Source organism: Chrysemys picta, chromosome 10 (genome assembly GCF_011386835.1).
Source record: "Chrysemys picta bellii isolate R12L10 chromosome 10, ASM1138683v2, whole genome shotgun sequence".
Classification (NCBI taxonomy): Eukaryota; Metazoa; Chordata; order Testudines; family Emydidae; genus Chrysemys; species Chrysemys picta.
The window spans coordinates 45,415,109-45,429,644 of NC_088800.1; the positions used below are offsets into that span (position 1 = coordinate 45,415,109).

Genomic DNA, 14,536 nt, shown 5'->3' on the forward strand with positions numbered 1-14,536 from the left:
TTTGTGGTCTGGATGTCAGGAATGTAAAGTGATCTCCATAGTCAGATGTCACATAAGGGAAGAAGTGGGTTATGCCAGCCCTGAATCATTGTGTTAAAATGGATTTGGATTAGATGATACTCAAGTAGAGCTCTGACCAGTGAACCCTGGATCTCAGCACAGAGAGGTAAAAGACCAAAGAACACTTGCTGGATTAGCACAAGTTCTGTTTTGTCCGCTCTACATCTGTTATTATTTTTGCAGTAAATAAAAGTAGCCTTAGTCTTGTTCAGCTTTCTGCATGAGAGAGTCTGCCAGTTGGCTCATTTAGAGATCAGTCTCCACTAGGAATGCAACAACTTTAGCCACCAAAACCTTTAAGCTTACTAACTTGACAAATGGTAGCTTTGAGCTTGCTGTGTGGAGCTGGGGTCTGTGGTGAATTTTTAGGGCTAATTTTGCTTTCTTCCAAATAAGGTAAACATCCCACTAATAAGGAGAGAAATGTATTTTAGTGTTTGGGGAGGAACGAGTTTAAAGGGATACTAGCAAAGAATTTAGGCATATGATTAAAGCTTAAAGTGAAAATGTGTTCCATGTTATAAATATATTTTTTTAATCCATTACTGAGAAATATTTTGTAAACACTGTTTATTTTACCTGTTCCAAACCAAACAGTAATGACTGAGGGCAGCTGAGGAACAAACTCTTATCCAGCCTTTGGTTGCAAAAACCCTGGCTGCTATCACAGTCTCTATCCCAAAGGGATGGGAAAGACTAAAACTTTGTGTTTTAAATAAAAGTTGCTGCACTGTCTCTTTTGCACTGCTCTTCTAACCTCAGTTCTGCAGATAACTGAATTCATATCCTTCATACAGCATGAGCATCCTAAGGGAGGAAAGTTTTATCACAGTAACATTTTGTTAGTGTTCATGATTGCATAGAACTTTTAATTAAAAAATGCATATATGAAAAGCAGGAGACGTTTGTTTTATAATTCCTGTAAATAGAGCTCTGAAGAGGTGACAAACTAGGAGCAATAGGTGAAATGAAGAAAAGAAAAGCATAGGCTGAATAGCAGAAAAAACTTCTTGACAACAAGATCTGTTAGACTGTGGAATAGTGTCTCTCGAGAAGTGATGGGAAAAGCACTGGAGAATATAGGGAACAAACCAGCCCACAGAGAGTGGACTGAATCTCTGACCTCTGTGGTTCTTCTTATTTCTGCCTTAGCCACATATTGATGGGTATGTTATCTCAGAATACATTTTCAAATCTTTTTCCCACAGTGTTTCTCCTTACATACATAGTATGATACTTTGCCCCTCCATTCTCCTTCCTTGTAGCACAGGTGTTGGCACACAGTAGAACAGGTTCCCTGTTGAAGCTATCTGTGTGTTGCACATTGGTCAAGTACAAAGACAAAAGGCAATGTGTATAGTAGATGATCAGTTTTGGAGGAGGAGAACAATTGCTTGCAATCCTTAGGCTAGTGGGCCCATTTCTTCTCTCAATTACAATGGTGTAAAACTGCTGTGAGAGGATGATCGGGTTCAGCATCTTGCAGATAGAACTGTTGTCAAGGTAGCATGAGATGTGAAAACTCCGAAGAGTTGAAAGGATAATCTATCAATCCCTTATTCTAGGAATTAGATATTTGCCAGACTGACTGAGAGTCACTATGCGAAAGGGGTCTAGATTAGTCCATTATGATCATCTAGTCTGACCTCTCGATGCATAACACAAGTCATAGAATTTCACTCGGTTGTCACTGCAGCAAGCCCATAAATTGTGGTTGAGCTATAGACACGCCAACATGTGATTGAATTTTAGAAGAACTTCTAGTTCTTTGAGTGCTTGCTCATGTCCACTCCATGTTAGGTGTGCACACATCACATGCACCATTGCTGGAGAATTTACCGTCAGTGGTATCCATCAGGCCAGCTCTGGTGCTGCAAGCTTATGCACTAGTATAAGGGACCTAGCCTGCCCTGCACCCTCTCAGTTCCTTTTTACCACCCGTGACCATAGCTAGAACAGCTCCTCTTGCTTTGGCAAGGCGGTCATTCAGTCTTTTTTTTCCTGTTATTCTCTAGATTAGTTATATTAGTCTTAATTTCATGTAGTAGTGTACATAGTTAGATAGAATTAGTGTATATACACCTCTACCCCAATATAACGCTGTCCTCAGGAGCCAAAAAACCTTACCGTGTTATAGGTGAAACCGCGTTATATCGAACTTGCTTTTATCCGCCAGAGCGAGCAGCCCCGCCTCCCCAGAGCCCTGCTTTACCACGTTATATCTGAATTTGTGTTACATCGGGTTGCGTTATATTGGGGTAGAGGTGTAGTTAGACCCCCCCCTTACCCGTCTTAGCTTAGAGGGGCTTCTTTCACCCCTGGAGCCGGGAATGCCTCAGTCTCCAGGCTTCAAACCCTGCGCCTCCTGCAGCAGGCGTATGCCAGTGAGCAACCCGCACTCCAGCTGTATAAAGTGTCTGGGAAAGGTGCACATGTGACAGTGTTGCCAAATCTGCCGGGATTTCAAGCCTCATAGAAAGAAGAACAGGGAGGCTAGACTAAAGGCTATCCTAAGGGAAGTTGCACCTAAACCAGTGTCAGAGCCAAACCGATTGGACTCAGCTACGAGCACCTCGGCTTTGATGCAAAGAGTATCTCCGGCACTGCATGCTTCTCAGCACCATTCTCCATCTCCGATACCAAGAAAGAAGCATAAGAAGCAACGGTCTGAGAGGGGATGCTACCTGGTACTGAGGAAGGACAAACAAGGGGAGTGCAGCGGAGTACAACCCATGTCAGGCTACACCTCCACTGCACGTTAGCAGCACCATCAACTCATCGCTAATCGCAAATGACATTGAGTCCAGTGCAGGACCATCTGCTGATGCCAGGCCATCATCGTGGTGCCAGCAGAATCATGGTACTGTCCGAGAGGAGGGCTCCTCCAACTCACAATCTGGCAACAGACCCAGACTCTGGTACTGAGCCTGGTACTGACACACAGGACTTAGGCCTGGGGGGAAATAGCTGGGGCTGAAGAATAAGAGGAGGGCCCCTTGCTGGTACAGGCTTTTTCCTCCTCCTCCCCAGGCTGACTTTAATGCCTACCACAAGCTTTTAAAAGGATGGCTTCTAACCTAGACTTGGAGGGTGGGGGTTCTTAAAGAGTCCTCACATAGCCTCATTGACACTTTGGCCACAGCAGCCCCGTCAAAGGAGACCCTACCTGTCAATGAAGCCATTATGGGTATGGTCAGATCCTTATGGCATACCCCATCTTCTCTTCCTCCCACTTGAAAGAGGGCAGAGAAGAAGTACTATGTGCCTGCCAAGGGACACGAATTCTTGTACTTCCACCCTCCTTCCATGGTTCCTTGTGCCACAGTGGCCAATGAGACGGACACTGCTGGACATGTCACTAGTGCCCTTGCTGCCACTTCCACCCTGCCTGGCCCTGATCTCACAAGACCACAGACATTTACTCCACCCAAACCTCTGGGTCCTTAACCCGACTGCATGGAAGCTCCATAGTTGAACCTGAAGAAACAGGCCTGTTCAGAACAAGTTGGCCAGATCTTGCTAGGTAGTAGGAAACTATCTACTAGAGCAACTTATCTAGCCAAGTGGAAGTGTTTCTTGATGTTTCTTGCCTTCCTAATAGTGATTACCGAGGGGAAGGTCTCCGAAATTAGGGCCTTTATGTCAGAACTCCCATATACAGTATTCTTTAAGGACAAGGTTCAACTGCGCCCCCACCCAGCGTTCCTTCCAAAGGGGGTCTCGCAGTTTCACAGTAACCAGGCTATTTTCCTGCCAGTTTTCTTCCCGAAAGAGCATAGGAATGCAGAGGAGTGGCATCTCCACTTGTTGGATGTTAGATGTGCCCTGGCCTTCTACATTGAGAGGACCAAACCCGGGCAGCTCTTTGTGGCAATAGCAGACATGATGAAAGGCCTACCGGTTTCATCCCAAAGAATGTCGTCCTGGATCACCTCCTGTATTCATGTGTGTGATGAGCAGGCGGGCATTCCACCTGCTGCCATTTTGACCACTCATTCAACAAGAGCTCATGCTTCAGCAGCAGCTTTCCTGGCCCAAGTCCCGATCCAAGACATCTGCAGAGCAGCGACCTGGTCGTCAGTATCTTCCCCTCCCATTACGCCATCACTCAGCAGGCTAGAGATGGTGCCAACTTTTGAAGAGCAGTGTTTCAATCTGCATGTCCATGAACTCTGTGCCCACCTCCTTGGATACTGCTTGTGAGTCACCTAACATGGAATGGACATGAGCACGCACTCAAAGAATTAAAAATGGTTACTAACCTTTCTGTAACTGTTGTTCTTCCAGATGCGTTGCTCATGTCCATTCCATGACCCACCCGCCTGCCCCCTGTCAGAGTTAGCCAACGAGAAGGAACTGAGAGGATGCGGGGCCAGCCGGTCCCCTTATACTGGCGCATGAGTGTGCACCACAAGAGGGTGCTAGAGCCAGCCCAATGGATACCACTGAGGGAAAAATCTCCAGCAATGGTGCACGTGGTGCACGCAGTGCACACCACACCTAAAGTGGAATAGATATGAGCAACAAATCTTGAAGAACAACAGTTATGGAAAGGTTAGTAACCATTTTTTTTACTTTAAAGTCTTCAAGTGATGGAGAATTCACCATCTCTCTAGGTAAGTTGTTCCACTGGTTAATTAATAATAACTGTTAAAAATATGCATCTTATTTCTAGTCACATTTTGTCTAGCTTCAGTTTGTAGCCATGAGATTGCAGTAGCCGTTGTCTTCTAGACTAAAGAGATGTCTGTATTAAAAATCTTCTCCGTGTGTAGGTACATACAGACTGTAATCAAGACACTTCTTAATTTCTCTTGGCTAAACTAAATAGATGAAATGTCTTTCGTCCTCCCTGTAAGGCAGGTACTAAGACCTCTGATCATTCTTGTGGTGCTTGTGTGAACCCTTTCCAATTAATCACTTCAAAGTGTGGACCCTAGAACTGGACACAGTATTCCAGCAATGGGGTGAATTTTTCAAAAGTGCCTAAATGACATAACATGCAAGGTGAAGTTTTCAAAAGTGACTTAGGCACTTAGGAGCCCAAGTCTCATTGGCTTTTTGTGAGATGTAGCCTGCAAAGTGCCTAAGTCACTTTTGAAAACTTGACTTTACCTCTTAAGATACACGTAGGCATTTTGAAAATTTTACCCACAGTCTCAATGCTGTATTCAATTATATTACCACCTCATCTTGTGTTAATTCTTCTAGCCACTGCAAAGCACTGGGAGCTTCTGTTGAGTTGGTTATTCACCATTATCCCTAAGTTCCTTTCAGAGTTACTGATTTCCAAAATACAGTCCCCTGCCTCTGTGTGAAATATTGTTCCTAAATGTGTACTCTTGCACTTGGCTGTATTAAAATGCATATTGATCAGGTGAGCCCAGCTTACCGAGTGATCCACTTTGCTCTGTAGAAGTAATCTTTCATTATTATTTACCACTCTGCCAGTTTTTATGTCATCTACAAACTTTACCAGCAATTAATTTATATATTCTTTCAGACCATTGATAATGATGTTTGATGATATTGAGATAAGAACAGTTAATTGCAGGACCCCACTAAAAACACCCACTTTGGATAATGATCTTTGACTTTAGTAAACTTTTGATACTGTCTCGCATGACCTTCTCATAAACAAACTAGGGAAATGTAACCTAGATGGAGCTACTATAAGGTGGGTGCAAACTGGTTGGAAAACCATTCTCAGAGAGTAGTGATCAATGGTTCACTGTCATGCTGGAAGGGCATAATGAGTGGGGTCCCGCAGGGATCAGTTCTGGATCCGGTTTTGTTCAATATCTTCATCAATGATTTAGATAATGGCATACAGAGTACACTTATAAAGTTTGTGGACAATACCAAGCTGGGAGGGGTTGCAAGTGCTTTGGAGGATAGGATTAAAATTCAAAATGATCTGGACAAATGGTCTGAAGTAAATAGGATGCAATTCAATAAGGACAAATGCAAAGTACTCCACTTAGGAATGAACAATCAGTTGCACACATACAAAATGGGAAATGACTGCCTAGGAAAGAGTACTGCAGAAAGGGACCAGGGGGTCATAGTGGACCACAAGCTAAATATGGGTCAACAGTATAACACTGTTGCAAAAAAAGTGAACATCATTCTGGGATGTATTAGCAGGAGTGTTGTAAGCAAGACACAAGAAGTAGTTCTTCTGCTGTACTCCACGCTGATTAGGCCTCAACTGGAGTATTGTGTCCAGTTCTGGGCACCACATTTCAGGAAAGATGTGGACAAATTGGAGAAAGTCCAGAGAAGAGCAACAAAAATGATTAAAGGTCTAGAAAACATGACCTATGAGGGAAGATTGAAAAAATTAGGTTTGTTTAGTCTGGAGAAGAGAAGACTGAGAGGGGACATAACAGTTTTCAAGTACATAAAAGGTTGTTACAAGAAGGAGGGAGAAAAACTGTTCTTAACCTCTGAGGATAGGACAAGAAGCAATGGGCTTAACATGCAGCAAGGGACGTTTAGATTGGACATTAGGAAAACCATTGTCAGGGTGGTTAAGCACTGGAATAAATTGCTTAGGCAGGTTATGGAATGTCCATCATTGGAGATTTTTAAGAGCAGGTTAGACAAACACCTGTCAGGAATGGTCTAGATCAGGGGTCAGCAACCTTTCAGAAGTGGTGTGCCAAGTCTTCATTTATTCACTCTAATTTAAGGTTTCACGTTTCAGTAATACATCTTAACGTTTTTAGAAGGTCTCTTTCTATAAGTCTATAATATATAATGACAGGTTTCAGAGTAGCAGCCGTGTTAGTCTGTATCCGCAAAAAGAAGAACAGGAGTACTTGTGGCACCTTAGAGACTAACCAATTTATTAGAGCATAAACTTTCGTGGACTACAGCCCACTTCTTCGGATGCATATAGAATGGAACATATATTGAGGAGATATATATACACACATACAGAGAGCATAAACAGGTGGGAGTTGTCTTACCAACTCTGAGAGGCCAATTAATTAAGGGAAAAAATCTTTTGAAGTGATAATCAAGCTAGCCCAGTACAGACAGTTAAGAAGTGTGAGAATACTTACAAGGGGAGATAGATTCAATGTTTGTAATGGCTCAGCCATTCCCAGTCCTTATTCAAACCGGAGTTGATTGTGTCTAGTTTGCATATCAATTCTAGCTCAGCAGTCTCTCTTTGGAGTCTGTTTTTGAAGTTTTTCTGTTGTAATATAGCCACCCGCAGGTCTGTCACTGAATGACCAGACAGGTTAAAGTGTTCTCCCACTGGTTTTTGAGTATTTTGATTCCTGATGTCAGATTTGTGTCCATTAATTCTTTTGCGTAGAGACTGTCCGGTTTGGCCAATGTACATGGCAGAGGGGCATTGCTGGCACATGATGGCATATATCACATTGGTAGATGTGCAGGTGAACGAGCCCCTGATGGTATGGCTGATGTGATTAGGTCCTATGATGATGTCACTTGAATAGATATGTGGACAGAGTTGGCATCGGGGTTTGTTACAAGGATAGGTTCCTGGGTTAGTGGTTTTGTTCAGTGATGTGTGGTTGCTGGTGAGTATTTGCTCACAGATCTTGGGAGACAGACCTGTCCTCGCTTACAGACAACCCCCCAACCTAAAGCAAATAATTGGCCTCTCAGAGTTGGTAAGACAACTCCCACCTGTTTATGCTCTCTGTATGTGTGTATATATATCTCCTCAATATATGTTCCATTCTATATGCATCCGAAGAAGTGGGCTGTAGTCCACGGAAGCTTATGCTCTAATAAATTGGTTAGTCTCTAAGGTGCCACAAGTACTCCTGTTCTTCTTTTTATAATATATAACTAAACTATTGTTGTATGTAAAGTAAAAAAGGTTTTTAAAATGTTTAAGAAACTTCTTTTAAAATTAAATTAAAATGCAGAGCCCCCCAGACCAGTGGCCAGGACCCAGGCAGTGTGAGTGCCACTGAAAATCAGCTCATGTGCCGCCTTTGGCACGCATGCCATAGGTTGCCTATCCCTGGTCTAGATAATACCTAGTCCTGCCATGAGTGCAGGGGACTGGACTAGATGACCTCTTGAGGTCCCTTCCAGTCCTATGATTCCTGTTAGAAGTTTTTAAGATCTATCTGTTACCCAGTTTTTAATCCATTTAGTGTGTGCCGCGTTGATTTTGTGTATTGCTAATTTTAATCAGAATGTTGTTCAGTATTAAGTAAAATACCTTACAGAAGTCTATGTATATTATGTCTGCACAATTACCTTTGTCATCCAAATTCATAATCTGATCCAAAAAATTGTATCAAGTTTGACAAGCTCCATTTTACATAAAAGGAGGCATGAATTATGCTACCATCTTTTAATTCTTTAGTGATTCCATTCCATATCAGCCTTTCCATGATTTGCCTGGTTTCAATATGTGGTTCAATGTCCAGATATTACCAGACTAAAGTTATCCAGGCCATCCCATTTACCCTTTTAAAATACTGGCACGTTAGCTTTTTTTCCTAGTCCTCTGGTGCTTCCCCAGTGTTCCAATATCTGTTAAATACCAATGTCGATGGGTAAGAGAACTCCTTGGCCAATTCTTTCAAAACTCTTAATTGCAAGTTATCTGGTCCTGCAGATTTAAAAATGTTTACCTTCAGTACTTGCTGTTTAACATTTTGCCTATTACTGTATTTCATTATCACTGTAAGATGTGAATATTTCATCCAGTTTCTTTCCAAATACAGAACAAAAATACTTACTCAACACATCTATCCTTTCTGCATTGACAATTTTACCATTCCTATCTAGCAATGTACCTACACAATTGTTAGAATTTATTTTATTTCTCATATATTTAACAAATTCCTTCTTACTGTCTTTAATCTAGTGTATTTTCTGTCTTTTTCATTGAGCCCTTATCAATTGTCTGTATTGCGTAACTGCTAATTTATAGAGATTGCTGTCAACTTCCCCCTGTTTCCATTATATCTCTATAATCATTTTTATTGCTTTTTCAACTTCCCATCTTAATCAGGATGATGTCTTAACCTTATGAGCCTTCTTTCATGACTGCAGAATTGTAGGGATTTGGGTGTCAAAATTTCAGGGTAACTGCATCTGTATTCCCCCTCTGTGGTTCCTTGAGGGCACATACAACCCTTGATGGAGGGTTCCGTCTCCCAGTGTCACGTGTCTCTCCCTCCTGACTCTAGGGGGTTTAAGGCAGCACAGTTCCCTGCCTTACACTGTGATATCCCCAGCAAGCCAGTCTGCCTAAAGGCCAGTGCCTGTGCTTTGCCTTCTCTCCAAGAGCTATGCACCAGTTACAAGTTACCACACAGCTCTTTCTAAGCAGCACCTTTATTCTTAAGGTTAAATTACAGAGAAAACATAAAAGCAATAAAATTTCCTAGATGCGTATTAGAAACTTACCAAAGGTCACCCCATCAGTCATAGAGGCCTTAGTGGGCCAAAATCTTTCCAACCCTTCTGCAAGGATTGGGGACCGCCTTTGGACAAAAAGTCCTGTCTGTTTGCTGGATCAGAAAGAAGGCCTGAGTTAGTTTAAACACTGTCTTGTTATGCCAAAAGCCCTTTGTCTGTTGATCTCTGGAAAATCGAGTTTGAACCTTCATATGCAGTCCTCCCCTGGGTGGGGAAACCTCTCTAGATGTGTTTTCCACCTAGGGGATTCAACTTAATCACCTCCTACAGTTTTTGGTTTCTAGAGGAGCTGTAATAATTCTCCCCCTTGGAGTTGCATACAGTCCCTGGCCCACAGTGAAACAAACTTAATACAGTATGCTCCCCAAAGATATCGCATAGGATTGCAATATCTGTCATACTGGGCATCTATTTTTCACATTTCTAACTGTGTATATATATATATGTAGGTGTAAAAAGTGAGTGTGTGTGTTGCCACACATTTACCATCAACCTCTTCTATTATTCTAACTTTGGCATAATAGCAATTTTGTATTGTCATTATTTTAATGATAAGTCAGTGGAGAAAGAACCAGGATATATGTATAGAAACAGAATTGTAGGGCTGGAAGGGACTTTGAGTCCGGCCCCCTGCACTGTGGCATGACCAAGTAAACCTAGACAATCCCTGACAGGTGTTTGTCCAACCTGTTCTTAAAAACCTCCAATGACAGGATTCCACAAGCTCCCTTGCAGTTTAACTATCCTTAGAGTTAAAATAATTTTCCTAATATCTAACCTAAATCTCCTTTACTGCAGATTAAGCCCATTACTTCTTATCCTATCTTCGGGGGACAAGAAGAACAATTGATCACTGTCCTCTTTATAAGAGCCCTTAACATATTTGAAGTCTTTTATCCCTCCATAGTTGTCTTTTCTCTGGACTAAACATACCCCGTTTTTTTAATCTTTCCTTACAGGCCAGGGTTCTAAACCTTTTATCACTTCTTTTTTTCTCTCCTGTGTACTCTCTCCAATTTGTCCACATCTTTTTTAAAGTGTGGCACCCAAAACTGCACACAGAAGTCCAGCCGAGGCCTCATCAGTCCCAAATAGAGTGGAACAGTTACCTCCCATTTCTTATATATGACACCATTGTAAATACTCCCCAGAATATTAGCCTTTTTTGCAGCTGCATCACTTTTTTGACTCATATTCAGTCATATCCACTGTAACCCGCAGAGCCTTTCCAGCAGTACTACCACCTAGCCAGTTGTTCCCCATTTTGTAGCTGCGTATTTGATTTTTTTTCTTGCACTTGTCTCTGTTGTATCTTCTCTGCTAGAAAGGTTCTGCTGACTCAGTAGGGGCGCTGACACTAGATTTGAACTTGTGATTCTGTGTGTCTTGCTGCTGCAGCAGATTACCTAAATTAGTTCTGAGTTATAATAATAGTGAACATATGGTAAAATAAAAAGAGAGCTGCACTCTAATTATTAGGTCACTTGTATCAGGGCCGGATTAACCTTTTGTGGGCCCCAGTGCCAAACATATTTGTGGGCCCCCATGTAGTCATTGTGCTCTCCAACTGTGGGCCTGGTCTGGCAGTGCCATTGGTGCCATAGTATATCCGGTACTGAATCTCAGAGACATTTTTCATTTTGATCACACACCTCTGCATGACTATATGCATTGCCATACACAGCTCCCTCAGCCCCCTGCTTTTCTCATTGAGCTGTACACCCATGTGGGTTTACCAGTGTCCACAGTGAGCAGAACTTTCATAGTGATCAGGGGAAACTCCCCACAGATTTATCTCCCTCCTCATTCAGACCTTCTATAGCCATGTCTCCAGTACCACCGTATGTCACCAGTCACTGTATATGGTTCTGGTCTCAGCTCAAAGTTCCAAAGCCAGTAGATACCTGATCAATTCTGACAAATGCCTCCCTCAGCACCCATCCTACTATTTGAGCAAGACACTTGCAAACACCATTTCCCCAAAGTGAGGACTTAGGCCCTAGGAACCCCAAGTCACCAGCTTTTCTCCCTCTGCTCCCATCTACATGCTAGTCTACTACCTGGTCAGCACTACCTCTCCCCATGCCTGTTTCCCTTCTACCTTGGACGCTATTCTCCCCTGCAAGTCTGACCTCTTCCTCTTTCCCTGCTTCCCTTGACATTCCTTTCCTACGGGTGACCTCTGTTCTTAGAGGTTAACTCCAGTTTCTTTATCTGCTCCTAGCTTAATGGCCCCCAGTAGTCACAGAGCCACCTGCAGCTTCTCTGGCTACAGCCATGGGGCCAATTGCCAGAGGTCCAGCCTTAGATAGCTGTAGCTACATGGTGTCAATTCCCAGGCTGAACATGCTTGAACCTTGCAACGGCAACACTATGGACTCTAAATCCTCAGCACTAGCCCTAGGCAGCTGCAGTCTCTGCAGTTAGGCACTTCCCTCCTCTAGGCCATGGCTTTAAGTACCTGAGATGTCCATCACCTGCAGCAGAGGCCACCAACGCGCCTCTCAGCTAGCACATAGTCGAGCAGAAAGTGCATCCTGAATGATTTTGGAGTCTGGAGTCCCAGGGGGTTCCCATCCCTGAGCAGCAGCTCTCCAAGAAGCTCACATGGCCTCCCTCCGCTGTGGGACTAAGACCCTATGAAGACAGTGGAGTTACCCAGTGTATAACCAGTTCTGTCCAAAGCCTGTTGAAGTGAGTGGAATTCAGCATAGTGCATTCTATGCTGCACTGGTTTACTATTGTAACAGGGAGGTCTCACATTAAGCAACACCTCCTACAGCACCTAACTTTCTGAGAGGCTTCCTATCCAATTACTAAATGTAAGCCCGCTTCGCTTACAAGGGCTGAAAATATCAGGTAGTATGGTTACAAAAGCAAGGCACTTCTGAATTCAGTAGGAATTTTCGATGTGCACAGAACACAGACAGGACTGGCTCCCGCATGGTTACAAAACTGCAGTAAAGTGGAACAATTTTCAGCTTGTGTGATTGGAGGATATCTGGATCCATATTATAAAACTGTCCTACATAAATGAGGAAAAGTTGAGGTGTCTTTGTTATTCTTTTGTTCCACTAGGTAACAGTAGTTCAGATTCTTGAAGTGGATATGTTATTTGCCTTCAGTTTAGTAATGAATCAGCTGGCAAATAGATGTACCTCCATTGTCATCCACTAATCACACTGCTCTGTCCAGAACTTTAAGTAATTTTTAAGTGTGTTGTCTCTGAAAGACAGACCAGAAGCAGCTAGACTTGTTCTCTTAACGTCCACTAAAAAGATTTTTCTGACTGCAGTGTCACTTTCCGGGAGCGGGGGGGAGCACCAAAAAAATTGCCTTGCAAGCTTGTATGGATAAGCAAAGACTGACTACGTCTAAGATACATTCCCATTGTTTATATGTTTCTGTCTCCTAACCAGGCTTGTAATTCTGGGGCCAGAAAAAGGAACTTAGCATGTTGTATATGCTATTGTTCAGTGATGCCCAAGTAGATATAACCCCAAATGTAAGCATCTAGGAAGTCTGTTGGCTATCATGGTTACAAATCATCCTTTCTTTTTATTGATATTTTTAAAATGTAATAAAAAGGAAACAGCCCAACTTACTGAGAAAAGCAGTATCCACCTGTTAGGTGGTAGCCCTTCTCAACTGTTTCTGTGTTTGGAGGTATTCAGAGTTTGCTGGACTTGTTGGGAACATCTCCGGTGGAGTGTATTTGCTATTTATGTCCATATGAAAACAAAACTTGTACAATATAGGTCCAAGATGATACAGGTTTTGGAAATGAATAGCTAGGAGATGAAGAAAGTTTATCACATAACTGGTATTTATTAATGTAATTTTTTTCCCCAGCATTAGGGTCTGCAGGAAAAGGAAGTCGGCCATTGGATATAGGACCTGACTACAAACCACCCATGAGTGGTAAGTCCTTTATAAAGCATTTCAGCAGAGACCTATTAGGCTGAAATTCAGTATGTCTTGGTATAATGGTGTGTGATGTGATATGTCTCCTAAAATATGAAGCTATTATTTACAGCCCTGAACACATCTTTTCCAATAATTGCAGTTTTCCCCTTTTATGAACCATTTGATATTAGCAGTTCACAAATGAGACTGGGAAAATAATTTAGCATGTTACTATAATACAGTCCTTGTCCACCGTGAAAGAACAAATGGGATCAAAAATGTTTATAAGCACCAGATTTCAATTATGTCACCAAACCTTTTCCCAGCCTAGTTTAAAACGACTGCCTCTATGTACCAGTGACATAATAGGGTCAAGAAGAAAAAAATCTTGCTCTTAAACCTTCCCCTCATTTGCATTTAGTATCATGAAAGCCTTGCACTGAGGTACCACTGGTTACAGCTGCATAAAATGTATCTTATTTTAAAGAAAAATGATCATTGTAGTAATGCCAAAAATGTATTAAGTGTGGTTACTGTGTCCAAAGGAATGCCTGATATCCTTTAGTTCCAGCAGGGTCTTTTTCATTGCATTCTTGTCAGCTTTCCTGGATATGTTTTCAGGCCCGTCTTCCCTTTCACCGTCCACCAGACATCTTTCTAGAGACAGCAAAGTACAATTCCCCAACGTCCTAGAGGTTTGGACTGTAAAAGAAGAGAGCTGCTATTAGCATAGTGCTGTTCTCTGGAAGCAGCATGCTGGGATGGATTTTGTTTTAAATTATGGAAGATATTTGAAATTAAAGGTTTATATTTTACTTTGAAACTTACACTTCTGAGCCACCCCTGGGAAACTACTATTTCTTTGAACAAAAATGTAATTTGTGTGCTTGATTGTTATTTTTGTTTTGTTTTAATTTGAGATGCCACAAAATTCAGATCCAGAAGTAAACTTTTGCCCAAGTTCAAGGATCCAGGTCAGACCCATTACAGAAACAGTGGTACCCTGGGCCACAAACTCCAGATTCCAATATTTCCAAAGTTCCAGGGCAGGGCAGGGATAATGAGTTCATTCATATGACAGAAGACTGTCTGGACATTGGAGACACATGGTGCAGGAAGGGGTAACTGAATAAGGAGTTAGGTA

General features: G+C 42.3%; 1 protein-coding gene across 14 annotated transcripts in view; it reads left to right on the plus strand.

Annotated features, from left to right (window-relative positions):
* Positions 1–14,536, plus strand: part of NEO1 (neogenin 1) — a 564,730-nt gene that overhangs the window by 496,919 nt on the left and 53,275 nt on the right. For all 14 annotated transcript variants that reach the window (XM_065558583.1, XM_065558591.1, XM_065558584.1 and 11 more), the window contains one exon: positions 13,339–13,407. In XM_065558583.1, the coding sequence (XP_065414655.1) occupies positions 13,339–13,407 (69 nt within the window). The remainder of the gene's footprint in view (positions 1–13,338; positions 13,408–14,536) is intronic.